The following is a 27,782-nucleotide window of genomic DNA, read 5'->3' as shown; positions in this document are numbered from 1 at the left end:
GCCATCATGATTTAATTGTATTTTTGCATTGGTCTAGAAGATCACATATCGGAAAGCAGGGTAAACCTGTATGATGTGCATTCTGGTGACCTGACGTGGTCTGCAGGTCTCCACAATGTCTGATGCCAGTCTTGTTCCTTGCATGGGTGTAACTTATCCCATCTGCCCTTTTGATGTGTCCCCATGGTCTTTTTAGTTCTAATCAGCTACAGCAGTCATTCTTTTGAGCAGTTTGTGTGTACTTGAGTTGAAATTCTTTACGTCAAATGAGTTTTAATTTACTTTTATAAAGCGCCATTCTATACTTCTCATAAGAGTCATAAGGAGAAGGAACTGAAGTAAAACTGAGAGAGTGCCAAAGCAACAAAATACTGTAAATAACAAACAAAAATGATAACTTTGTACAAAAAAAAGAACTTTGTACAGTTCTTTTATTTTTCTCTCCTAGGGCCCGTTTTCTATATACTTAATAGTTTTCATATTTCTCTAGTGGGCCAAGTTCATGTTATCAATATCAGACTTTAATTAAGGGATACTTAGTGGAAGTTTAAGCGGGAAGTTCAGGGGCTTCCACAGTGACGTTTCTGTAGTTGGTTACGTTCTGGAACATATCGCAGTCCATTTCCACAGTGAGCCTCTGGAGCCCCACCTGTGTCGGTGTGAACTGGAATTCAGTGTACAAGATGTTTCCAGGCCACACAGAAGCTAATCTGAAATAAAGGAAAAGGCAGGTGGTAGTTCTGTCCCATTGCTTTGCTAGTCCCAGTGACTCTGATCCTTCCCTGCTTGAAGAGGTGAACTGTGAAGAAATAAACATTTAAGTACCTTGCTGTTGAAACAGGGGAAGTTTTAAGGAGATAGAAGACAGAAGCCTCCCAATGGCAAACAACTGCAGGGTTAAGAAGAGAAACATCCTAATTTAAGGGCTTCCAAGCTGCACCTGTTATTTCTTTTATCGCCTGTAACTGGTTCCACTCTTGGTAGTAGTACCAGGGTATGTTTGGGAAGGCTGTGGTTTTGGATCCCTCACATTGCTAAGTGCTGTGAGGGTACAGTGGACATATACAGAAGATGTCAGTCTGTTAACAGATGGTTTTTGGCATCCTATCAGCAACCTTCTCATAGTGACTAAGAGAGTAGCACAGATTTCCTTTGAGGAGCTTTCCCCCATGGTTGATCTGGGATACCAGGAAAGTATAGTTAAATGTTGACAGTCTCTCCTCTCTCAATCTACTGGCAATAGTGATTCATCAAGTTTCATAAGGCTGAGGCATTGGCTCAATAACCAGAAAACTACCAAGGATTTCATGACTAGGCACCATGAACTCTAAACTGTATACTGTGTTTTCAGCAAAGGATGTGGCAGACACAATGAGAGAAGAAATAATGAAGGAAGATACTTGCAACATCTGAAACCAACAAAGGACTCCTACAGGGAACTCCTACAGATCAACAAGGAGGAAAGGCAGGAACACCAAAAGGAAAGTAGGCAAAGTTAAAACAAATATTTTACAGAGGAGGAAACCGAAAAGGCTAATAAACATATGCAGAGTTGCAAATCAAAACAATAATGAGATATTACCTTACTTCCATTTGGAAAAAAGGAAGCTGAGTATGGCCAAGAGTGGAGAAAAGTGGAGAAATGATAGGAATATAGAAACTCCTGTACTGCTGGAGGGGGTGTGGACTTCTGCAGTCATTGTGCAGACAAGTCTGATAGTACCCGGTCAAACCAGATCCTGTGATGTACATTCCTTCCTCCCCAACCAGAGTTTCAAGCTAGTATATAAGAAGACGTGTGAGGCTGTTTATTGCGATAGTATTTGTGATGTTTGAGAGCTGGAGGCTCTCTGGGTGCCCATCACTGTAGAGTGGCATGGTAGAAAGTACGGATGTACCAAATGAAGCCTTATGTTGCCGGAGCAGTGGGCTTAACACCTGTGGATGAATCTCCAAAACAGCTCATTAGTTGTCATTAGTAGAATGCAGCTCTTTGGCCATACCAAGAGGCAGCCCGAACTCTCTGGGATATTTTCTAGTACTCAGACCTAACTCCTTGCCTGCAATTACCAGCAATACCAAACCTCTTCCTGCATGACCAGGGCAGCAATCGGGGTCAGGTGGATGCTCGTGGGGCATTTCCTCACTCCTCTCTTCCAGGAGGAGGGAGGCCCTAATCTTTCAGTTCTACTTCTAGAGGGCATTTTTTTTTTTAAGATTTTATTTATTTTTTGATAGAGATCACAAGTAGGCAGAGAGGCAGGCAGAGAGAGAGAGAGGAGGAAGCAGGCTCCATGCTGAGCAGAGAGCTCAATGCAGAACTTGATCCCAGGACCCTGGGATCCTGGCCCCAGCTGAAGACAGAGGCTTTAACCCACTGAGCCACCCAGGTGCCCCTAGAAGGTACTTTTTTTCTATCTCTATGAACACAGCAAAAAGACAGTCATTAATCTTGGATCCCTGCCTTTCTAACAAGTAGAGTTGTTTCAGTGAGATGAGAAGCTTGCAGTCTCTCTCTCTCTTTTAAAATATTTTATTTATTTGAGAGAGTACAAGCAAGGGTGGGTGGGGTCAGGGGGAGAAGGAGAAGCAGGCTCCCCATTGAGCAGGGAGCCCAGATGCAGGACTCCATCCCAGGATCGCAAGATCATGACCTGAGCTGAAGGCAGATGTTTAACCAACTGAGCCACCCAGGTGTCCCGAGAAGCTTGTGGTCTCTTACCTATACCTCCTCTCTCTGTGAATGAGGCCCCTTCCAAAGAGGGAGATCACACAGTCCTTCAAGGGAGCATCTAAGAAGTTATGGAGCTGGACTGAAGCCTTAAGAAGTTGATATTGCTCTGCTGTCTCTGGCATCTGTGGGAAGAGGCAAAACCTGGAGTGGATGCCATGAGCACAGGGATGCACTTACTGCTTCCCCTCCTAGGCATCCTCCCTGTACTCTCTTGTCTCTGCCATCCACACCCAAACTGCACACCTGACTTCTTTACCCTTTTATCTGGTCTTCCTGAATTGATACTTACCCTTGCCTTGATTCACCTGTGGCCATCTCTGGTAGTTTCTCTCCTCCACCTAGAAACCTTGGAGGGGTTCCCATTGTCTTCAGAATTCAGCGTTGGTAGGCATACAGAACCCTTCGTGGTCTGACCCCAATCCCCTTCTCCAGCCTTATCTGTTCTTCCCTTGACTAAATGACATCCCAGCACCCCCCTCAGACTCCCTTTACTGGGGCCTCTCTGCTCAGTCTGTGGCCTGCAGTGGCCTTCCTCAACTTCTGCACTAAAGCTTACCTATTTTTCAAGGCCTGGCATGAATGCTTCCTTCTAGTAAGTCTTCCTCAAACCCACCAGATGAAATTAATCCCCTTACTTAACTTATGTCACAGTGACTTCATACCTCTATTGAAGCACTTACATAAAAGACCTAACATTGTGCCTCCTTTACTTAACTATAATATACACTCATTGAGGGCTGGGACCAGATCACATTCATTTTGGTCAGGGTAGACATGTGGAAAGAGGACTAGATCAAGAGCCATAAGCCTCTGAAACATCCCATTTTCATGATCATGGTATGATAATCTCCAGGATTGTTTCCTCATCTGAATAATGGGAATGGTTCCACTTCACAGGGTTTTTGTATTAAAGAAGGTGAAAATACATTGGCATATGTATAAAGTGCTAAATAAATATAGGCTAGTATTATTCAAGAATGGAGGCAGCAAGTGGAGAGGCCCTGCTTTTTAAAATCTTTATGGAACCAAAAAAAGAAGTTGGAAGATGTAGACCTTAACCATCTCAAGAGAAGGAGCTCTCAACCTAACATTTTCTGGCAATCCTAGAGCATGGTTGTTTGCCCTAAAGCTTGAGGGGCTCTGATTCCTTCTGAAACAGTAGCAAATGAGAGTGACTTGGGGAAGGACTGGTGCCTACCTCAATGGTAAGGTGTGGTCTACAAATGACGATGTCTTCCTGAGCAAAGCAGCTAAGGCTGGACTCAGAGTGCGTTGCCGTGGCCATGACAGTGAGTCTGAGGAAGCTGTTCTCTGGTGGGCTTTGTTCAAAATGGGAGAAAGACAGGTTGCTAGTGATTGAGTCAGCTGAAACATAAGACAGGCGGAGTCAGTGCAAATCATGGATGTGTGTGCCCTGGCAACAGGCAATATTACACATAGTGCAAAGGAGTCAGTATCTTACTGAAGTCAGAAAGATGCCTCATTTCTCACAGCAATTTCAAACTGGAACTCTGTCAAGATCCCACCACCTACCGCCATCACTGCCTCCTCCAACACTCTTGCCAGACCACCTCAGCGTGACTGTGGAAGGCCCCTGCAGACTAGAACAAGTTAAGCTCTCTGGCCTCTGATTCCTTTTCTAATAATAACGCCTACGTGGTGGGTGGCTTGTGTTAAATTGAGATACTGAGTGCTTATCTCAGACTCTGCCACACAGTCGTTGCTGAATATATGCTTACTTAGTTCCTTCTTAGTCTCTGCTGCTTCTGTTTCCCTTTTGCAGAGAAAATGAAGCCATCCCTTATTGTCTAGGAATCTTCTCAAGCTCATGTTCTTAGTCCCAACCCGTAGACTAGTCCTCTACCCCTGCTTCCTGCTACAACCTCCAGGAAGATGAGTCCTCCCTCCCCAAGTCAGACCCTCCACTCTGTACGTCTCTACCCCATTTTGACCCCACCACGGCCTGCTGTGTAACTTTTGGGCAAATTATATAACCTCTATGTGTCTTGATCTCCTCATCTGTAAAGTGGGGATAATAATGGCTGCTGCCTCAGAAGGTTGTTGTAAGGATAAGTGAGATGATGCATATGGAACACTTAACACTGTGTTTACCAAAAGTAACTACAGTTATTCTAGTTGCCTCTCAGTCCCCCAAGGGTTGCACCATCAGTTATAACCCATCTTTCCTGAGGCTTCAGTCTTTCCCTCTCTGTTAATTATTTTCCTCAGTGTATAAGCAGATTCTGCTCTCTGATCTTAAATAAACAAAAAAACGCCCTTGCTCTACCCAGTGTCCCTGGCTGACCACCACTCAGCCTGTCTCCTTTTTCTGTCTGTTCTTCCAGGAAGTACTGCATACTATGTCTTGCTTCCTCAGCTCTTCATCTGTTTAGCCCCCAGGAAGCTGGCCTTTGACGTCACTTCTCAGTAAGATCACTAGCTCAGTGTCTGCTTTTTAGCCTTAACATCTCATGGCCACTCTGCTGCCCCTCTGGTTGCTCCTTCCTCTCTTTGACTTCTCTGTTTCCCTTATTCCCTGCTCTTTCCCTGCCTGCCCCCTACATGCCGGTGCTGCCTGGGTTCCCCTTTCACCCTCTTCTCGTCTCACAACTTTTCTTCCACCCCCAGGAACTCATCAATGCCCTGACTCTTGGCAGCCCTCTCTGTGTGGGGATTCCCACCTCTGGTCTCCAACCCAGGCCTTTATTTTGAATCCAGGTTTAGGTGTCCAGCCATCTACTGGCCATCTCTGTTTGGATGTCTCATGGGCTTTCAAACCCAACATGCCACAAACAGAACTCATCATCCTTCTCCCCATACGTGCTCTCCCCCATTTTTCCTGTTCTAGAGAGGAAGCAACCCTCTCACCACCCCCCACACACATATTCACAAGTCCAGTCTATCCTACCTCCTTAATATGTCTTCATTGGAAGTGCTGCTAGTCTAATTTGTCCTTCATGCCTTGACCGTTATAAAACCTTCCAACCTCTGATCCAGTGGTTGTCAACATTAGAATCATACAGCGTTATAAAACAGTTCCAATGCCAGGCTACACAACAAAATCAATTATATTAGACTCTGGCAGTGAGGCCCAGGCATCAGTATTTTTAAAGTTCCCCAGGTGATTCAACATGTAGCCAAGGATGAGAGTCATTATTCTAATAGGACCTCTTCCATTCCACTCAGACAAAAAAAATTTTTTTTTTTCAAATGGATTTCTGATCACCTAGGCCCCTCTAGTTCACATTTTCCCCAGCTTCCCACTGCCCAAAGAACAAAACTCAAACTCCTTGGCATGACATACAAGTCCCTGCATGATCCAGACTCTGCCCCCCTCAAAAAGGTAAAACAGTGAAGAGATTGGAGGCAGGGGAGCTGGTTAGGAGGCTGTTGAAATAATGTAGACAAGCTCCAGTCCACTGATTCTCTCTTATCTGCACATTGGAATCACTCAATGAATTTAAACAGTTTTTGATGTTTGGGTCCAATCCTGGGGTTTCCAATTGATCTGGGATATAGGCTGAGCATCAAACTTCCCCAGGTGATTCTGATAGGCAGCAAAGTTTGAGTGCTCTAGTCCAGGGACTTTCAACCCTAGGATAACATGGGGAGCTTTTAAAAAGTACCAATGCCTGGACCCCATCCCAGACCAATGAAGTAGGACTTTGGGGGAGGAGGAAGAACCTGTGCACATGTTCTTTCCTGTGCCTTGAATATTGAATATTCGTAACTTACTTTTTGGCTCTCACTGCCCTTCCTATTCATCCTTTCAGACCCAGTGCAGTCTGCTTTACCTGGGAACAGCCTGTTGTATCCTGGGTGAGATGCTCCCCTGCCATTGTACTCTGTTGACCTTATCAAACACTTCTTTAACTGCTACCATTGTCTGTTTCCTTATCTGACTGCAATCGGAATTGTGGGGGCTTTGGTCTCTGTGAAGCTCAATAAATATGTGTTGAATGGCAGAGAAACAGGGGGCACATTAGGGGCTAGAAGCCACCTCTTCAGACCTTCAGGGGTGCCCTTAGGCTGCTGCCCATCAGGGTGGAAGCTGGAGTTTGGGGATATCTGGGGGCCATAGAATTACCCTTGGGACCGAGCATAAGTGACTGCTTCCTCTTCCAGAGCTCAGCAGCAAGGATGCCATTGTAGTATATTGCCTGCAAGGCAGATGTCAGCTGCACTGCCTTCTCCTGGTCGCTGAGGTTAACCAGTTTCACTGAGTACTGGGCTTCCCCTCCCAGGTTTAGGGAACAGGGTACTTCTAAGAATATGTGTAGAAGCTCAGCAGTCTTGAGACTGGGAGGATGGATGCCACTATCTTTTTCATGTCGCATTCTCTCTTCCTGGACTTTCTCCAGCACCTCTTTTTCTTGAAGAGATCCTGAAGAATAGAGGAAATAAAGCAGGCCTCTTATCTGGAGGGTATAGACTGTTCTAATAAAAGTCCAAGATTAAGATTCATTTACCCGCTGCCACTCAAAAGCCAAAATCACAAGAGCTCTGTAACCCTCTAAAGCCACATTTAGCTTGAAAAAAAAAAAAAAAAAAAAAAAAAAAAAGTCTGTCTTAATGTGAGACATGAAACCACAAAACAGTCCTAGAACACAGGTAGTAACTTCTTTGACATGGGCCATAGCAATTTCTTTCTAGATATGTCTCCTGAGGCAAGAGAAAAGCAAAAATAAACTATTGGGGGCACCTGGGTGGCTCAGTGGGTTAAAGCCTCTGCCTTTGGCTCAGGTCATGATCTCGGGGTCCTGGGATTGAGCCCTGCATCAGGCTCTCTGCTAAGCAGGGACCCTGCTTCCCTTCCTCTCTCTCTGCCTGCCTCTCTGCCTACTTGTGCTGTCAAATAAATAAATAAAATCTTTAAAAAATTTATTTGGACTACATCAAAATAAAAATCTTCTGCATAGCAAAGGAAACAAACAATAAAACTAAAAGACAGCCTACGGAATGGGAGAAGATACGTGCAAATGACATGTCTGATACAGGGTACTATCCAAAATAAAGAATCTATAAAACTTGTCATCCCCAAAATGAATAATCCAATTTTTAAAAAGGGCAGAAGACATGCATAGACATTTCTCCAAAGAGGACATACAGATGGCCAACAGACACAAAAAGATGCTCAACATCACTCATCATCAGAGAATGCAAATCAAAACTACAGTGAGATATCACCTCACACCTGTCAGAATGGCTAAAATAACACAAGAAGCAACTGGTTTTGGTGAGGTTGTGGAGAAAGGGGAGCCCTCTTGCACTGTTGGTGGGAATGCAAATGGGTTCCGCTCCTCTGGAAAACAGTACGGAAGTTCCTCAAAAAGTTAAAAATAGAACTACCCTGCAATCGAGCAATTGCACTGGTAGGTACTTACCCAAAGAATACAAAATACTAATTCAAAGGGATGCATGCTCCCTGATGTTTATAGCAGCATTTTCTACAACTAGTCAGGTTATGGAGGCAGCCCAAGTGTTCATCAACTGATGAATGAATAAGAAGATCACACACACACACACACACACACACACACACACGAGTATTATTCAGTGATTAAAAAGAATGAAATCTTGCAATTTGCAACACTATGGTTGGAGCTAGAGTGTATTATGCTAAGTGAAATAAGTCAGTCGCAGAAAGACAGATACCATATGACTTCACTCATATGTAGAATTTAAGAAACAAATGAGCAAAGGGGGAAAAAGAGAGGCAAACTATAGAGAACAAACTGTTGGTTAACAGAAGGAAGGTAGGTGGAGGAGATGGGTGAAATACGTGATGGGGATTAAGTATTGCACTTGTCATCATGAGCACTGGGTGATGTATGAAAGTGTTGAATCATATTGTACACCTTAAACTAATATTACACTGTATGTTAACCAACTGTAATTAATATAAAAAACTTGGGGCACCTGGGTGGCTAAGTGGGTTTAAAGCCTCTGCTTTCGGCTCAGGTCATGATCCCAGGGTCCTGGAATCGAGCCCCGAATCGGGTTCTCTGCTCAGCAGGGAGCCTGCTTCCCCCACTCTCTCTGCCTGCCTCTCTGCCTACTTGTGATCTCTGTCTGTCAAATAAATAAATAAAATCTTAAAAAAAACACAAAACCTTAAGGGGCGCCTGGGTGGCTCATGGGTTAAAGCCTCTGCCTTTGGCTCAGGTCATGATCCCAGGGTCCTGGGATCGAGCCCCAAATCAGGCTCTCTGCTCAGGGGGGAGCCTGCTTCCCTTCCTCTCTCTCTCTCTGCCAGCACTCTGCCTACTTGTGATCTCTGTCTGTCAAATAAATAAAACAAAAATCTTTAAAATATATGTATAACTTAAAAAAAAACAGAACAGTCTGCATTGGGCAGATCCACCACAGATAAAGTGTGTCTCTTCCAGGTCATTCCCGTTCTTCAGGTGTTATGCATTTGCCCCTTGAATGGTGGGAGAGCAAGCTTTTGGACAAGCCATGCTGACTCTGAGGACAGGTCTGCAGGGACTCACACCTTCCTAAGTTAAGAGTTGACTTACTTCAAGGGCAGTGGGGGCCATGGAATATTCTAGAGCAGGGGAGTAACATCATTTTGTGTCTTTCGTGGAAACTAAGTTGGAAAGGGAGCGATAATGGAGAGACTGGACCCAGGGGGTTCCAGTTAGGAGGCTGTTACAAATGCTGCAGACAAGAGCTGTTGAGGCCCTGAATTTTCTATAAGCAGTCAGGAAGGAGGTGAGGAAACAGAGTAATATGGGGCAGTGAAGGAGGGACAGTTGAGGAGAATGCAAGCCTTCTTGTTTGGATAAATAGGTGACAGTGGTACCATTAATCACTATGGAGAAAGGAACAGATTTGTGGTGCTGGAAGAGAGGGTGAGAAGGAGAGAGGGAGAACATCTTCTGGCAGCTGGAGTTGGTATTAGTGTGTTGTTTTATAGTAGTGGTTTTCAACTGGGAGTAATTTTGCCCCCCAGGAGACATTTAGAAACACCTGGAGACCTTTTTGGTTGTCACAGCCCGTTGTGGGGTGCTGGCCTCTAGTGGATGCAACCTGAAAATGCTGCTGAACATCCTGTGATGCGCAGCCCCCCACAATGGAGAGTTATCTGGCCCCAAATGCTGATAGTATCAAATGGGGTTACAAAATCCTATTTTATATGTTGGGGAGAAGACTGTGAGTCTCTCTGGCCTGCGTCTTCCTGACCCATCCCTTCCCCTCTGTTGGCGTTTCAGGTGCTGAGAAGCCTGGGGCCCTCCCCTGCCCAGTACCTTCAGGATACTTGTAGTTCTGAGTGATGTCCTCACAGCGGTTGCTGCCCACACCCTTGGTGCTAATGTTGTTGCCAACATACTTAGTGTTGGAGTTGGTCAGCTCCAGTGCGCCGTCCTCCCGACACTTCCAGACCACACACGACGCATTTACTGCAGCAAAAAGGTCTGATACTCCAGGGGTCAGGCTTAGTGTCCCCTCTTTGACTGCTTTGACAGGGGTCAGATCACAGGACCCCAGGACTGAGAGAGAAAAAGTTCAGTGAGCCAGAGGAACTGTACCCAGACCTTCTTTGAGTCAGAGCTGTATAACCTCAGTCCCTATCCTATACCCTATTTTCCCTTCCCAGAGATCAAGGTCAGAGGTGGGCACTAGGCAGAGTTTCTGGTAGGGCACTGCAGTAGTGAAATTCACAATTATTTAGTGACAGTACTTTTTGGTCATGGCTTATGGCAGGAGACCTCTCAGAAACTGGGCAGGTAGAACTTCAGAGGAATGTAATAAAGCCGAGTTCCTTAGCCAGCTCTACTATGGATATGATAAGAATGGGTCACCTTTATTGAGTGCTTCCTTCATACCAGGCTCTGTTACTGTTCTGCTGCTGAGGAAGGAAGAGCAATCCTTGTATGGCTCCTGGAGATTTCTTCTCACAAGCCCCTAACCCAGAACATCCACCAGCTATCTTAAGGCCTTTTACCCTTCACTGAGACTCTGCTCCCTCGCCCATTGCTCTGAGATAGGACAAGTCTCCCCATGCCCTGGGCCTAGATGGCTAACACCTTTGTTCCCTTGAGCCTGCTTCGGGCTTCAGGTGAGCATTCTGTTGGCCACTATCACTCCTTCTACTTCTCCTGTTTTAGAAGACACAGACCCCCTTTGGACCTCCTGCTGCTCCTGTTTTTGAGGGACTTTTTGCTTGCACAGCTTTGTGTAGCCCAGGATGGTAGTGGGTCTACCCCCAGCTGTTACCTCCACCTCCATTGGAAACACATGGGTACAGAATCTGCCATCCGTCATAACCTGGGGGCAAAGCAGGCCGGGTCATCCAGCACTCCGTGGAAGTCTGGAAGATCCTGAAGGTACCAAAGGAGTAATTCAAGTGAGGAAGAAAGTGGTCCTAAAGAGGACTGGACATGGCAGAGTTATTATTGCCATGGGGATGGGAGGAGTCTGTAAAAGTGGCTGCAACACTTCCAGGGTTGAGGGAGGTGCGGGGAGGTGCATGCCACGACCAACCATCAGCATCCTGGCTGCAAGAGTCTTGAGGGCCTCCTCTCAGTGCTAGGGTCACTTAGAGTGTGGGGGTGTTGTCATGAGGTTATACCATGTGGGTTTGGAACCCTTCCATATCTGGGACCTCATCCTGCTTGGGCTTCTCACCAGATTCTGCCTCCTTGGCCTTCTCCATTCTGAAGGCCCTCCTCATTGTAGTATTCATCCACCAACAAGCGTCCGCCGGTTCCCTGGGCTGAGGTGAACGTGGTAATGACACGGGCAGGGATTCCCAGGCATCGCAGCACTGTGTGGAAGGGGCCAGAGAGTCAGAGGGTACCAGAGAGGCCTATGTATGGATAGCTAGATTTTTCATTGTCTCCTCTGGGAAGGCACGGTCTTAAATGCCACCTGACACTGTGGAAAGAGGAGGGACGCAGGCACCTGGCAGGTAGGACTGACACACACACGCAGGGTACATGGAGGACAAGAGATGAGAAATTGAAAGTGTATGCAGCAGGCAGAGTCTACAGCAGGGCAAGGCTTGCACAATGTACAATAGAGCACCGGGGTTTGCTGTCCTGGAGCATGGGGAGGGAAAGTTTCAGGGCAAAAGCATGGGGAAACCCAAAAGGCAGGGTGGACACGCTGTACGGTAGCCAAGGTGACCCAGGAGTGTGGCAGGCAAACCAGCTCTGTACCTGTGCAGGCAACTGCGGCGAACACCCAGGCCTGACTGTCGTACACAGGTCGCCCTTGGCCTGTGACCCACTGCCGCAGGATGGGCACACTGCCCCGGCGCTTGCTCAGCAAGGCCCCTTCCTGGGCAGTGGCAGCCTTTGTTGGGGGCAGGACACTCTTCTCCTTGAGAGCATGCAGCTGTTTGTGGAAATGAGCACATGTTATGTGGGGCCCAGGACAGAACAGCCTCTGGAGGAGGGGCGGAGAGGAAGGAGGGCTTAGACCACCTGTATCAGAATCGTCTGGATACTCCTGGGCATCACCCTACCCATTGGCTTATAATCTCTAGGAGTGGGGCCTGGGAAATTCTCCTTTCTCTCTAGTCCTCTGGAAGCCAGGGGTTCATGGACCCTGGACAAGCAAAGTTCACATCCTAAGAAGAGCAAGAGAGCTGCCTCTCAATGGGGGCTGGTTTCACTGCTCCCTCACTTGCCTGACCCTGATTCATTTGAGGGCATTTGCACTTGGGGCCTCAAGGCCCACTTATCCCAAGCTTCCTCCTCCTCACAGGTTAACCTTGTCCTTGTCCACCTCTTCAGAGGGGAGTCCAGAGGCATGAGCAGAAATGAGGAAATCACAATTCCTCTGAAAGGACATTTAGGGACAGTAGGGAGCACCAAACTACCTTCATGGTTTGTATATTCTTAGGAATAATTTAGAAATGAAAACAAATGACCACTTGAACAGCATACACTGGGCAAGTTAGACCCTATCCCCTCCCTCCCATGGACCTAAACTTGCAGGTTGGGCTGATGGGAGGAGGAAAAGGAAGGAGGAGTGCTCTTAGGAAATCCGGGCCAGTTTTAGTCCTCCTGGCTTGTGTCCCAAGGGATGACACTTCCCTTTGCTTTTCTCTCCCTTGTGGATACTACTGTCCTACCTCCTCACTGAGACTATCTCTGGGAACTGGCCCCCACATCCTAGGAGGAAGGTACCATTTGTGATTTGAAGATTTCCAGGGCCGTAAATGTAGGCAGCTCAAGCAGAGGGCTCCCCTCCCTCCCCAACTCACTTACCAAGGCACCCAAAATACGGGCCACATGCTCAGGGTTGCCCCACTCCTCCACCTGCTTGTCCACACTCAGTAAGCGGAGGCTGAGGTTGATGACACTGCTCTCAAACTGTAAGGAGCACACAGGACCATGATGAAGACCTCCAGGTTGGGTACTCATCCTCTCACCATCACCTCAGACTTCTTCCAGACTCAGGTTCCACTCCTTCTGGCCTTGCCTTCTTGTCTCTCATGGGAGTTCTGGCTTTTCCCTCCCTCCCACCATCCCCCCTGGTCCCTGAGTCCACTCAGTCCCATCCTTTGCCTGTTCTGTTGTCTGACTTTCCCAACAGGGCGGGAGCCCTTGAGGACCAGAGCTGTATCGTTTCATTTCTGTCATTTGCCATTTCATGTGCTCCTACATCTCCTTCTAGGACTGACCCACATGGGGAGGAGACCCAAGACAGCTCTTGCTCTTGAGGAATCCACATTTAGGAGCAGAGATGGTCATGTAGGCACTTAGACTATGGATCTCAGGAACACGGCCAGTGTTCTAGGAAAGATGTCAGCCCAGAGCAGAGGGCATAGTGAGAAGAGTCACTCTTATCTTTGGGGGCTGAGGAAAACATTCTGATGGTCTTAAAAGATGGGTAGGAATTTTCTGGGGTGATAAAGGAGGGAAGGTATATTCATATACCTTCATATTCAGTCATATTCAGTCATATTCAGCCTGTTTGATCAGGGGATGGCCAGAAGCTGGTGCATGGGGTGGCTCTTGAGGAAAGGAAAGCAGTGGCCTGGCTCTGAAGGGCCTTAGGGGTCAAGCCAGGGCATTTACTTTTTATCCTGTAGACAGTGGGGATTTAACAGAGTGTTGATCTGCTGTGGCCTTTAGGAAGATAGCTCCGGAAGCTGTGGAGGCTGGTCTGACATGGCCCTGAGGAAAGAGAGGCACCACATGGTGGAAATGGCCAAAAGAAGCCTCACTGACACACCAGGAAACAAGGTTGTGAGAAAAGGAGGATTCTGTGTGGCGCCACCATTTTGTCCATCTTGGGTCTCTGCGCCTTTCACAGAACTTCCAAGAGCGCTATGCTGGGATACAGCATCTGGAGGTTCACAACCTCTGTGGTCTGTAGGAGCCACTGTGAGGAGGGCCCAGGGAAGGATTTGCCATTTTCAGTGGAAAACAAGCAGCATTTACTAGTTATGATGACTATATACTTGGATCTGGCTTTCCTTTACCTTATTTTGTAGTAAGAAACTAACTGCTTAAGAAATAAGGTGTTTAACTTAATCCATTAAACAGACGTGGAAGAGAGCATTTTGAGAGGTGCAGTCTCTTTGAAAAAAGGATCAAACTTGAGTTCAACATACTCAATATGTTTGTAAGTAAACTTACGGCATGAATCCTTAAAAAGAAGAAGAAGAAAAGAAATGGCCTCATTACCTATAGGCTTTTGGATCTGCCAGCTCTGTCTGGTCGGAACACTGAAGGTTATGGGGCAATCCCTGCCCTTCCTCAGAGGTCCCCATACCTGGCCAAAGTCCCAGGGCTCTGCGTGGAAGCACTCGGCTGTACCCAGGTAGATGAGGCCGTTCTGGTTCAACACGTACTCCCTGCGTTGAGACTCCTTCTTCAGGAATACTGCATCCTCTGGTGAAAAGCAGGCAGGGATGAGGGCCTGTGGGGAGCTAGGCCTGCCCTCCACAGCTAGGCCTCTGCCCTCCCTGCCCAATCCAGGTTTGGCTGCTGGCCTTCCCTTTAGCTCTGGGTGTGATGAAGACTGGGGAGGAATTCCCCTTTCTCACTGACCCCACGGGGACCCAGAGTCTTCTCTGATGCAGAGTGGGGACAGGGGTCAGAGTCCTAGGGGTCAGCCAAGGTGGCCTACATGGTCAACCAGACAGACGGGAACAAGTCAAGCTTAAAAAGCCTACTGGTTACCAGAAGACATGGGCAGCCAGAGTGCTTTTGGCCCAAGAGAGTTTGGCAAAAGCCCAGGGAACTTCCCAGTGGGCCTGTTAGATCTCACAAGTTCAAGTAAAAAAAAAAAAAAAATATATAGCATTTCAGGTGTGCTTGGCTGGCTCAGTGGGTAAAGCAAGCAACTCTTGATCTTGGAGTTATAAGTTGGAGCCCCACGTTGGGCATAGAGATTATTTAAAAATAAAATGTTAAAAAAACTTTTAAATGGTGTTTCAGAAAAAAAAAAAACAACTATTAAACATAGGTTGACAGAAGTGAGCAGAAAGGAAGAGGAGCATACGGTAAGACAGGGTCAGAGAGAACCGAGTTGCTGGGCGAAGTAGAAGCTAGTGGAAGCCCTGGGGGCGTCCAAGTGGGTCTGAGACTCCCACAGTCTCTCCTGCCTCTCCTACTGCCTTCCTCAAAGGGTCAGGCTGGGATTCATGAGGAGGATGGTGGGCTTTAAGGAGGACACTCTAGGAAGCCAGGAGCGCCAAGGAGACCTGCTCTGTTTGCCAACTGTCTCTCTCAGCACGTGTTACTGGGTGGGGTAGGGGAGGAGGGTGCTTAGGCTGTTTCCTGGGGACTAATAAGAGGCTTTCCAGATTATCCTTCCAGGCATCTACTGGGAGGAGGGTATGGTATGCAAAACAACAAAAGGATAGGATATTAAAAATTAGGAAGCCCTGAAAAACCTGAGGCCTAAAATCATAGAACCATGTGCCTGAGGATCCCTTGACTCCTGTCCCTACATCTTGAGTACTCGCTACGAAATCACTTCAAACTGAAGTCCTGGGCCCCAGGCTCTGCAGGGCTCTGGGAGGTACCTTACCAGAGCACAGGTTGCATCAACCTCCCTTTTCCCCCCAGGGTGTGGCCCCCTTTTATAAAGTTCTCTACTTTTGAATAGGACTTTACTTATAGGATGTAAAATTTCTTTTTGAGTGCAGAAGGCTCCATCTCTAAGTATGCTAAAATGGGACTTGTCCTGGACAATCTGAAAATCTCTTAATCACCTCTCAGATGAGCAGAGCCCATCACTCACCCCTGCCAACACAGACATCTCCACAGGGACTCACGTAGAGAGGCCTTCCCCAGGCAGGTCAAACCAAGCCTAGAGGCAAGAAACCTGGCATGGAGTCAAGGCTAAGAGTTCCCACTGAACTGAGCACAGTTTCAGAACTGTCTTTGCTGTGTCTTTGCTCTGGCATGAGGGCCTAGCTCTGGTTGTAGGCTCAAGTCAGTGAGGCAGGTACACTAGGACTTCAACTTTGGAGGGAAGTATGTCAAGAGCCATGGGTCCTCCCGCAGCTGAAGAGGCCCTGACTCCACATTTACCCACATGGGGCAGCTGCCCCTGAATGGACACTCGTTCCCCTCTATTGCTCTACCTGCTCATCCCCTTGGATCAGGAAATAAGAGCCTGAACTGAGGATAGGCAGGGCTACCTGAAGGAGGGGGATTGGAGAACCCCACCCTGTGCAAGAAAAGTGGAGAGAGGGAGCCCACTGGGTTTCAGATGCTACAAAGAAAGGGAGTTAGGAACTGGCTGGAAAAACCCGGGAAGATTTTCTCTGCTTCCCTGTTTCATTTTGTCTCCAGCCCTGCCTTATGAGGGCCACTTCAGGCTGGCAGTGAAACTCCTGAAAGAAAAAGGCTCTGTACTTGTTGTCTGGGTAGTGAGGACAGGAAAGCTGGTTGAAATTTTTTCCCATCCCCCCAAGAAACCCTTCAGGGAGACCGGAGGATTAAGGTGGGGGGTGTGGCAGATTTAAAAAGGAAAGACAGACTCAACCTTCAGAATGGAAAGGAAGAGGAGATGCCCTCCTCATGTTTGGGACATGTCAACCACCTCCGATGATTTTTTTAGATGAAATAGCCCTAAGAGCCAAGGCTGGGCTTTGCCAAGAGGTGGCCACTGGTTGGGCTGCAGGTCGTCACCTGACCTCAGGAAAGCCCACCCTTAGTTATAGGCCCCTAGCTGTTTCATTTGCCACTCTAGTGAATATTTAGATCAATGTGGAGAGGACCCAGCAGCCAGTAGTAACAGAACATACAAGTGGAGAGAAGCAAGACAACCAAACAGGGCAGATTTATTGTAGAGCTGATGAAGCTGAAGCTTTGGGCCCTTCACTTGCACAGACCACTTTAGGCCTCAGCAATTCAAACTTTTGTGTTCTTTTGCTTAAATTATACAAATAGACCTCAGGTCCTGTAAAACCTGGATTCACCCTGGACGCAGACTATGGGAACCCAGGGGAGAAACAAAGAAGTCCATTCCTCAGGTTGCATCCATTCCTGAACCACTTTCCAGTTCTCGGTCCCTGTGTTATCACAATAAAAAGTAGCTCTGCCAGGATCATCTCAGTGAGTCTCAGCTCCTGTGACCAAAGAGCCCGACCTGGCACCAGGGTTTGGTGGTGAGATAAGCCTTTGCTTTCAGTGGGAGGCCCCAGGCTGCTTGTGCCAAGGGTGACACTGACACGGGTCCTGTGTCTGAGAGGCCATTCAGCCAGGGAGCAGGTACCACAGTAACTGAATGCTGGTGTTGTCCTGAGGGGGAGCTGCCCACTGGGGCCTGGGGCAGTCACTTCCTTCCAGAGCTGTGCCCCAGCTCTGAGGCCTGGAGTCCCTGTGCAGCCCAGGCTGGTTCAGGTCCAAACTCACCTCGAGCCCAAGGGTTAAAGAGCAATATGAACTGGCCTAGGTGGAGTTGCTTCTTGCCCAAGACCTGCAGCAGGAGCGAGTAATGGCCAATGATGGCATCTGCGGGCGCGGTCACAGAGATGGCCCAGGACTGGTCATTTCTGTCTTCCACTGCCGCATTCCACCACTTCTGGTCCCCCAGACGGGAAATTGGGAATATAGCTTGGGTCTTGTTGGTCTTGGAAGGATGCTCTCCTGCAGTCACACAGAGATGAGTTGGTCATTTGAACCTTTTGGTCACAACTCAGAGTAATAAAGTCAAGTATCACAAAGTTGGAACAGGTGAAAACTGGTTTTCGATGAGAATGGAAGCAGCCCATCCAGTAATGGGAGGCAGTAAAGGGTGCGGGGAGAGCACAAGTTCTCTGTGCTCATCAACTTACATCTAGAAAAAGGTCCATAGGGTATAAAGTGGGCATAGTGGTATGCCTTCTTCGTAGGGCGGATGTGAAGTCTTAATGCGATACTGCATGTAAAGTCCTTGGCCCAATATCTGACATGCAGTACAAATTCAAAAAATAGTAGTGATTAAGTGTTACTGTAAGCCTAGATTAGATCCATTCAGGCTTTCTACAAAACTGATATGTTTGTAACCAAAAGGAACCACTTAGTGATAATGATGTTCAGCAACTTCTGAATCATAATAAATTATTTTTAAAAAGATTTATTTACCTGTTTTAGAGAGAAAGCAGGGGGAGGGAAGAGGGGGAGAGAGAGTCCTCAAGCAGACTTCCCATTGAGTGCGGGGCCACACAAGGGCCTCAATCCCAGGACCTGAGATCATGACCTGAGTCAAAAGCAAAAGTTGGCCACTTAACCAACTGAGCCACGCAGGCGCCCCAATACACACTATTTTTTAGACACGTTATCTATCTCATCCTCACCACAGCCTTTTCAGGTTGACAGGACTTCTTGAGTCTCAGGTACAGTGGGGACTGTATTTGTTCCTTTGTTTGCCCCTTTGTTCCCTGAGGGGGTGCTAGAGGAAGAAGCTTTCCAGTTCTAGGCCTTCCCTACTCACCAGTTTGTGCAATGAGGGCTACCTTCTTCAGGTTGGACGTAAATGCATAGACTGGAGCCTGGAAGTGCAGGATGATGGTGAAGGGCTGTCCTCTCCTCACAATGAGATGCCGGGAGCTGATGGCCTTGGTGTGGTGCTCCTCGTTGTTTTTTGCTGCCTGGAAGTCACAGTTCTTGATCCCCAGAGCTGTGGTGGAAAAGGTAAGTCACGGAGACGAGGTAAATGTGACAACTCTAGTAAAAGCAGAGACCCTGGAGTCAGAGTTAAACTGAGGTTCAAATCCTTGGGTCAACTTACATACTAGCTGTGCCACCTAAAGCAAGTAACTTAACCCCCTGAACCTCAGTTTCCTCTTCCTTAGAATAATCATCCTTCTCTGCAGAGTTGGAGAGATGAAATGAGTTAATGTATTAATACACTTAGCACAGTGTCAGACATGTAGGAAGTCCCATTCAATGAGATTATTAATAAGAGCGATGCTTGCCCTCATTGTTGACCTTCTTTTCTGGTCCCTATCCAAAACAATGGATAAAACCTGGAATTTTGCTTACCCCTACTCCTGTCTTCTTCAAACACAGTCAGATAATTTTTAAAGCTGGTTTTGAAATCACTGAGCTGATTCTCTTGTTTTATAGACAGGAAGAGTGAGGCCCAGAGAGTTAGAACCAACTCACCTGAGATCATACTTGGCTCTTTCACCTAAAGGCTCACCAAACCCATGGCCTCCTGCAGCCCAGAAGAACTTTCCAAGGAGGGGGCCTGAGAGTATTATGACAGCCTATCAAGCAGTTCTCATTTTATAGTAAGTCTTGCAAATATACAAACAGACTTATGCAGAGGCTCCTGAGCTTTCTGTGTCCTCTGGTTCTACCTATTATCTTGCTTGTTGTTGGCCTCTGTCCCTTGAATTTGGATTCCCTGACTCTTACCTCCCCTTCTTTCCAACTTGGCTTTGAGGCTATAATGCCCTCACGCTTTGCCAGGGTTATCTCCTGTGTGTATCACAATCCAGTAAGAATAATCATGTTGTAATGCCATAAATCCATGTTAACTGTCATCATCGTCTTCACAACTATGACCACCGATTTACCGCCAACAACCAACCGTATTGCCACACCTAGCCATACCGCTGCTACCATCACCACAGCACCCACTACCACTCCCAACACAGCCCCACCCACCATCACGTCCACCACCAGCAGCACCTACCACCACCTCCACCAGTCACACCACCATAACCTCCACCACCATCCTACTTCTCTTAATGAAAACACGTTATGATGGAGGAGCTACTGAGAGTTAAGTAAGCCCCATGGAGAAGTGGCTTGGCTCACCCTGTCCCATGGCTATAGGCTGCTCTTCTCCACTCGACCACAGAAAATGCCTGTCTTGAACTGTTGCTCTGTGCTGCTGCCTTTCTGAATCTGTCCCAAGAGAAAATGATGGAGGTACTCTCACTGGCTTAAGAATCTATAACAGTGGAGTGTCCTCCCACTCCTCCTGTGAGCTCCCACACATGTTTCTTTTTTTTCTTTCTCTCTCCCCACTGGTATCTCTTGGGCCAGCTGCTGGGAGTTGCCCTTTTTCATTTTATCTCTTATGCTGGGCTGGAGTGAAGGGTGGAATGGGGGAAGATCTGCCAGCTAGAAGCTGAGAGGACACTTCTAAGCCTGTCACTTCAGTGGTCTCAAGAGACCCTCAGAGATGTTACCTGGACAATGCTGGAAGACTCTGGAAGAAATGACTCCATAAATAGGAGGCCCACATCCAACTCCAAATCTCAGGCCCTAAACATATCATGGGCTTTAAGTTGCTACTTGTTTGTGGCTATTTTGGTAATAGAGAGACCTGTGTGTCTGGGATTCATCTGTGTGAAGCAGATAAAGAGGTAGAATTTGTTGGTGAAAAATAAATATCCTAAAAGTAGAAGTCAGAGCCCCTGCTCTTCTAAGCCCACTGGGTCTGGGACACTCTTCCAGGGAAGGTTGGGAACTATCTTGGGACTGAGGGCCTGTGTCTTTTCTATTTCAACTTATCTAGTCATGGAGGAGACAAGACACAGGAAAGGACCTCCTCTTTGGCCCTCTTTGGTTTTCCGAAGCCCAGCTTTTGCTAGAGGCGTCTAAGACGGTGCAACCCGGAACACTCTCAGGGACAGCCGTGCTGGCCTGCATGCATATGGGATACCTAGAAAGATATAAAAGACACTACAAAGAACTCTGGGTGCCTGTGGGGAGGAGAGCTGGAGAATGGGGTAGGAAGATGATTTTTCTCCTGTTTATACTTTTATACTTTTAAAACTTTAAACCATTGCCCATTTGAAGAATCTTATGTTAAAAAAAAGAAGAAGAAGAAGAAGAAATGAAGCTGCTGCTTTTTTACTCCCCCTGAAAATGATTCTTTATGAGAAATGAAGAGGTAAATTTTTCGTTACTTGAAAATAATGTGATTTTTACCTAGAAACCATAAATCAACTAAAAAAAATGATTATAAAAGATCACTTAGAATGCTATTCTTAAGTTTAGTGCATTCCCAATAACAATTCTAACAAGCTTTTTCTCTGAAACTAGAAAAGCTGATTCTAAGGTTCAAAAGAAAATTTCTAAAAGATATCAGATATAATCTAAAAAGATCTAAGAAGATATAAAGATGTTTTAGATGAAAACATCTAAGTGGGCCTTGTCATGCTACATTTCTGACTTCTTATGTAGTATAACCAGCTTTCTAGATATTAAACCATAGTATGATATCACTACATTTGAAAAAGTACATTGACCAAAATAAACACATTAAATATGGGCTAAACGTGGCACTTTGAATCAATGGAGAAGATAAGGATTTAGTAGTAAATGGTTTGGGGACAACGAGCTTGCAGAGTAAAATTGGTTTCCTATCTTTCACCATACACCAAAATGAATTCCAGATGGATCAAAACTCTAAATGTAAAAAATTAAATCCTAAAAATACTAGAAGCAAAGATAATAGACTGACTGTTAAGTCAGCGTGGAGAAGGCCTTTTAAAATATAACACAAACCTCAGAAGCCATAAAGAAAAAAATAGATAATTTTTATTCCTTTAAATTTTTTTACTTGGAAAACTCCATAAAGTTAGAAGATATACAACAAATTTGGAGAAATGTTTGGAACTCGTAACGCAATTTTTACTTTCCTGAATGTAAACGGTATCTGCAAATCAATAAATAAAGAAAAACAAATCAATAGGAAAAAGGATGAAGGATAGGACAGAAAAGAAAATTCAAGTGTCTCTTAAATACATGAAAACATGTCCAGCCTCATTTAATAGAAATGCAAAATTAAACTACCCTGGGATGTTATTTCTTTCACCTATCAGACTGGCAAAGATAGAGTAGTTTGTCAACTTTCTGAGTTAGTGATGGCTAGGGAGTTACTCTCTAAAAGTACTAGTAGGAATGTAAGTTGGCATAGCTTTCTTTCCTTTTTTTTTTTTTTTAAGATTTTATTTATTTATTTGAGAGAGAGAGAGAATGAGTGGGTGGAGGGGCAGAGAGAGAGGGAGAAACAGACACCCTGCCGAGCAGGGATTCCCAGGACCCTGAAATCATGACCTGACACAAAGGTAGACACTTAACCAACTGAGCCACCCAGGTGCCCCTAAGTTGGTATAGCTTTCTAAGGAATATTAAGTAATATTTACCCAAAACTTAAATCCCTCTGCTTTTGGCTTAGCCATTTCACTTCTAGATATTCTAATGCAAATAATCAAACATGTAAAATGAAGTTTATACAAGTATATCCATTGTACTGGTAGTTAAAATAGCAAAATACCAGAAACTACATAAACATTCATAAATAAGGTACTAGGTAGACCTATTACAGGATGTGTGTTCAACAGAAAACTCTGCTAATGTGAAAAAGAATGAAGTAGCTCTGCGTTAGCTGATAGGGAACAATCTCCAAACTACATCATTAAATGGAATAAGCAAGGGGCGCCTGGGTGGCTCAGTGGATTAAAGCCTCTGCCTTCGGCTCAGGTCATGGTCCGGGGTCCTGGGATCGAGCCTGCTTCCCCCTCTCTCTCTGCCTGCCTCTCTGCCTACTTATGATGTCTGTCAAATAAATAAATAAAATGTTTAAAAAAAATCTCTTAAGGATTTCTGCTTCTAGATAGAGCAGACTAGCTTGATCCTATCACCCTTGTTGACAGTAACCAGAAAAGCTGAATAAAATATTTCAAAGCTCTGCCTGAAAGCATCAGGGCAGCACGGATTTGAGGGATCAAGATCTCAGGGAGAAGAGAAGCAGAGCAAGGTGGGCCTAACAGCATGTCACTTTTCCCTTTAGGACATTTGCTGATTCACAATTGGCAGATGACAGCCTGAGAATCTGAGCATATCTTCTGACAATCTCACATTACTGGAGAATAAAAATTGGAGTTCCACAGCCATGAGGAATGAAGGGCCCCAATAAACACCCCAGTTTTCAGTTGGGATCACTGGAGGACTGTTCCCCAAGAGTAAAGGTAATAGGAAATAGACCAACACTTAAGAAGACTGAAACCCGGTCTTACTTGTTTGGTTTTAGGCACTCAATCAATGGAGATTTTTATTCCTGTTGACCTTGTTATGGATGCTATTGTTATCATTATTATTTATCTAATAAGTTTATAAATGTTGGAACAGCATAGAAAAAATTCTGTGGTAGAAAACACATACCATGAAACTTACCATCTTAACCATTTTTTTTTTTTTAAAGAGCGAAGGAGAGAAAACATGTGCTCAAACAGATCATGGGTATGGGGCAGAGGGAGAGGGAGAGAGAAAATCTTAAGCACATTTCACACCCAATGTGGAGCCCAAAGTAGGGCTCAATCTCACAACCCTGAGATTATGGCCTGAGCTGAAATCAAGAGTTGGACACTTAACTGACTGAGCCACCCAGGCACCCCTATCATCTTAACCATTTTTAAAAAAAATTTTTTTTTAAATATTTTATTTATTTTATTTGACAGAGATTACAAGTAGGCAGAGAGGCAGGCAGAGAGAGAGAGCAGGAAGCAGGCTCCCTGCCGAGCAGAGAGCCCGATGTGGGGCTCAATCCCAGGACCCTGGGATCATGACCTGAGCCGAAAGCAGAGGCTTTAACCCACTGAGCCACCCAGGCGCCCCTCATCTTAACCATTTTTAAGTGTACAAATCAGTAGTGTTAAGTATGTTTACATTGTTGTGAAAGATATCTCGATCGAGAATCTTTTCATCTTGCAGAACTGAAACTCTGTACTAATTCAGCTACAACCTCCTCACCCTGCTCCCTTGTCTCAGGCTTTGGTAACCATCATTCTACTTTCTATATCATTAGTTTGACTAATTTAGATACTTCATAGATGTGGAATCATACAGTATTTATCCCTTTATGGCTGGTTTATTTCATGTAGCATCATGTCTTCAAGGTTCATCCCTGTTGTAGCATGTGGCAGGATTCTCTTCCTTTTAAGGCTACATCGTATTCCATTGTATGTATATACTGAATTTTGATTATCCATTCTTTCAACGATGGACTTTCGGTTGTTTCTACCTCCTGGCTATTGTGAATAGTGCTATGGACATGGTGGGCAAATATGTCTTTGAAATGCTGCTTTCAGTTCTTTTGGATCTATACCCAGAAGTGGAATTGCTGGATCATATGGTAGTTGTATTTTAAACTTTTTGAGGTACTGCCATACTGTTTTCCAAAGTGGTTGCACCATTTTACAAGACTACGAACAACACACAAGAGTTCTAACTTCTCCACATTCCCACCAATACTTGTTATTTTCTGTTTTTGTTTTTGTATTTGTTTTTTTTTTAGATAGCCATCCTCATGGGTGTAAGGTAATATCTCAGCATAGGACTTTTTTTGAAGTATAGTTGACACACAGTGTTACATTAGTTCAGTACAGTATAGGGATTGGACAAGTCTTTTTTTTTTTTTAATTTCTTTTCAGTGTAACAGAATTCATTGTTTATGCACCACACCCAGTGTTCCATGCAATACATGCCCTCCGTAATACCCACCACCTGGTTCCCCCAACCTCCCACCCCCTGCCCCTTCAAAACCATCAGATTGTTTTTCAGAGTCCATAGTCTTTCATGGTTCATCTCCCCTTCCAATTTCCCTCAACTCCCTTCTCCTCTCCATCTCCCCATGTCCTCCATGTTATTTGTTATGCTCCACAAATAAGTGAAACCATATGATAATTGACTCTCTGCTTGACTTATGGACAAGTCTTTTTTTTTTTTTTTTTTTAGATTTCATTTATTTATTTGACAAAGAGAAAGAAGAGAGAGCACAAGCAAGGGGAGGCAGAGGGAGAGGGAGAAGCAGGCTCCTTGCTGAGCAGGGAGCCAGATGGTAGGACTCAATCCCAGGACCCTGGCATCATGATCTGAGCTGAAGGCAGATGCTTAACCTACTGAACCATCCAGGAGCCTGGGATTGGACAAGTCTTTACGTTATGCTATGATCACCACAAGTGTAGCTACCTTCCGTCACCATATAATACTGTTACAGTACCATTGACTGTATTCCCTATGCTGTACCTTTTATTCCCATGACTTATTCATTCCATAACTGAAAGCCTGTATCTCCTACTCCCCTTCACCCATTTTACCCATTTCTCCACTCTCTTACCCTCTGCCAGCCATCCATTTGTTCTCTCTATTTATGAGTCTGTCTGCTTTGTCTATTTTTTCTTAGATTCTGCATGTAAGTGAGATCATGTGGGAATGTCTTTCTCTATCTGACCTATTTCACTTGGCGTAATCCTTTCTAGGTCCATCCATGTTGTCACAAGTGGGAACATCTCACTGGTTGGTTTGTTTGTTTGTTTGTTTGTTTTGGCTGAATAATATTCCTCTGTGTGTGTGTGTGTGTGTGTGTGTGTGTGTGACATCTTCTTTATCCATTCACCTATGAATGGACCCTTGCATGACTTCCATAGCTTGGCTATCGTAACCAAAGCTGCAATAAACATAAGGGTGCATAGATCTTTCTGAACTTATGTTTTTGTTTAGTTTAATTCCAGCAGTGGAATTACAGAATTGTGTGGCATTTACCTTTAATATTTCAGTGTAGTTTTGACTTGGAATTTTCTCATGATTAGTGATATTGAGCATCTTTTTGTCTGCTTTGTGGCTATTTGTCTATCATCTTTGGAGAAATATCTATTCAAATCCTTTGCCTTGTTTGCTTTGTTTACTGCTCTATTACTTGGGCCTAGAATATTCAACACATAGATTCTCAATAAATGTTAAATGAAAAGTTGAAAGATAACCTTGACATTGAGGGAAGGCTTTATTAACTCAGAGGAATGACTCTGGTTGGAATTGCAAGCTCCTATGACAGACTAGGGTAGAGAACTATTTGTCCTTTACATGCTTCTCAAATCACATGAAGTCTGCTCAGCTCTGCAAAACAGAATCTACTCTAAGCACTGACACTGCAGGCATGACTGTGATCCAAGACTTACAGGAAACAGATACCTGCAGGTGATCACTGTCTAAATAGACTGCCTGCCTGAAACTTTTCATCTCTTGTCTCTAGCCTTATTTTTTCCTGCTTCTTAACTCTTCCAGCTCTGATCTCTAGCTATCTGACTGATTGCAATTCCTGACTGCTTTACTCCGCCCCCTCCCCTTTGACCCTGAGTCTATTTGGCTAGCTCCTGGTCTTTTAGCTTAAATGCCACTCCCTCCAGGAATCCTTCCTTGATTCACAGTCCCAAGATTAGACAAGCTGTACCTCCTCATGCTCCCACAACACCCTACACTCACTCCAACAGTAGTTCTCATCACTCTGTCTTACAACCTCCTGTTCATTTTTCATCCTCCACATGCTTAGACTTGAGCTCCTTGAGAGCAGGCCCTGGTCCTTCTTTTGTCCTCAGTGCCTAGCTCAGGGCCTGGCCCCTAGTAGAAACTCTGAATATTTGCCAAGTGAAAGAGTTAATGAATGATGAATGTAGTGTTAAAATCAAGATTCATAAAAGAGTCTGAGGGTGTAGTAGTTGAAATGTTCCAACCCCTGTCTCTATAAGATGTTCCCATCCACAATGTTTTCCTGAAATCATTTTTCACAATTGTTAGGCAGCAGTTACAGAATGAAATAATTATATATTACTTCCCAATCCCTGCTGTCCAGGTTCTCCTGGTTCTCAGCTTACTCTTGAAGAAGACCTCAACCCGCTAAGTAATTCTCACCACACCCTCTTCTCTCCCTCTGATCAATTACACTTACTCTTTTGTTTATATATGATTGAAGTATTTATTTCATGTGTGTGCATTTAATATATGCCCAACATAACTGTCTCAGTCCTGGAGCTAGTCCCTAGAGGGCAGACGCTTCATGCTTTCCCCATCGAGAACTTGGTGCTTGCCTTGAGAAAGCAGTGCTTCTGGGACGAGGTAATGATTGGAGTTGCTTTGTGTTCAGAAGGAGCATATACACAGCTACAGCCAATATAAAGTTCTGAGAGTACTTCATTTCCTACCAAAAAATCTGCTTCACTGCATTGGTCAGCCAGCTTTTTCTCTGGAACCACAGTCATTCCAGGTCCACCCAGCACCACAAGGTCCTGGCAGACTTTGAGCCAAGAGGCTGGAACTGTTAAGATTGGGGGACATCTTGGATGTGATATGGAAAGGGATTCAAAGGAAGGCCAAGTGAGAGATCTCATAGGCTTTCTCCCCCCAGGATATGAAGAGAGTAGGTGGTATGTAGAAACTTAGAGGGCTTTTGGTTTCCCTATCCAAATCATGACTGACACATCATCTGTAGATACCTTACCTGTTGACATATCGATTGTCTGTATCCCCCCTCCACCATCAATAGAATGTAAGCTCCATGGGGACAGAGCCTTTGCTTTGTTTACTGTCTTCTCCGCTACACTCAGAACAGTGCCTGGCATATATAGGGCGCCCAGTGATTCACCCTGGAATGGACTCGGGCATGCAACTCCCAGCATCCAGGTGGGGGCTGCTGCAGGGCAAGTGATGACTCCATGGGTGCAAAGGGGGTGAGAACAAAGACTGAAGTTTATTGGGACTAGGGAACTAGCCACTGCAGTGACAAAATGACAGTGAGCTTCTCAGCCAATTTGGAGCGGGGGGGGGGGGGCAGTAAGTCATGACCAAGTCCA

General features: G+C 45.5%; 2 protein-coding genes and 1 pseudogene across 4 annotated transcripts in view; 2 read left to right on the top strand and 1 right to left on the bottom strand.

The window, feature by feature from the left end:
* Positions 1-23,145, top strand: part of CCNDBP1 (cyclin D1 binding protein 1) — a 34,200-nt gene extending 11,055 nt beyond the window's left edge. Inside the window, exon 12 of one of the 3 annotated variants that reach the window (XM_032856697.1) lies at positions 22,952-23,145. In XM_032856697.1, the coding sequence (XP_032712588.1) occupies positions 22,952-22,997 (46 nt within the window). In that variant the 3' untranslated portion in view covers positions 22,998-23,145. Of the gene's footprint in view, positions 1-1,351; positions 1,539-2,238; positions 2,276-22,951 lie in introns of those variants that run through there. The other 2 variants (XM_032856698.1, XM_032856696.1) reach the window with 2 other exon arrangements.
* Positions 438-20,068, bottom strand: EPB42 (erythrocyte membrane protein band 4.2). Its single transcript, XM_032856695.1, has 13 exons — positions 19,963-20,068; positions 18,629-18,814; positions 17,569-17,802; positions 14,471-14,589; positions 12,958-13,062; positions 11,902-12,079; positions 11,369-11,507; positions 10,958-11,061; positions 9,988-10,230; positions 6,822-7,118; positions 3,933-4,099; positions 2,723-2,856; positions 438-710 (listed from the first exon to the last, which is right to left on the bottom strand). Exons 1-13 carry the CDS (start codon positions 19,970-19,972, stop codon positions 548-550), a joined length of 2,079 nt encoding a protein of 692 aa, XP_032712586.1. The 5' UTR covers positions 19,973-20,068; the 3' UTR covers positions 438-547.
* LOC116867202 lies at positions 13,733-14,215 on the top strand (annotated as a pseudogene).
* Positions 23,146-27,782: the final 4,637 nt, after the last annotated feature.

Source organism: Lontra canadensis, unplaced genomic scaffold, assembly GCF_010015895.1.
Source record: "Lontra canadensis isolate GAN:19392208 unplaced genomic scaffold, GSC_riverotter_1.0 scaffold12, whole genome shotgun sequence".
NCBI classification, from domain to species: domain Eukaryota; kingdom Metazoa; phylum Chordata; class Mammalia; order Carnivora; family Mustelidae; genus Lontra; species Lontra canadensis.
Note: the sequence above shows the minus strand (reverse complement) of the source record. Positions and strands in the feature narration are given on the sequence as shown.

Bases quoted from the DNA above. Each gene is read 5' to 3' on its own strand.
- EPB42 (XM_032856695.1), bottom strand. The intron at 13,063-14,470 runs GTATGGGGACCT...TGCTCCTTACAG, and splicing joins AGCCCTGGGACTTTGGCCAG to TTTGAGAGCAGTGTCATCAA. The intron at 2,857-3,932 runs GTAGGCACCAGT...CTCTTCCCACAG, and splicing joins GACCACACCTTACCATTGAG to ATGCCAGAGACAGCAGAGCA.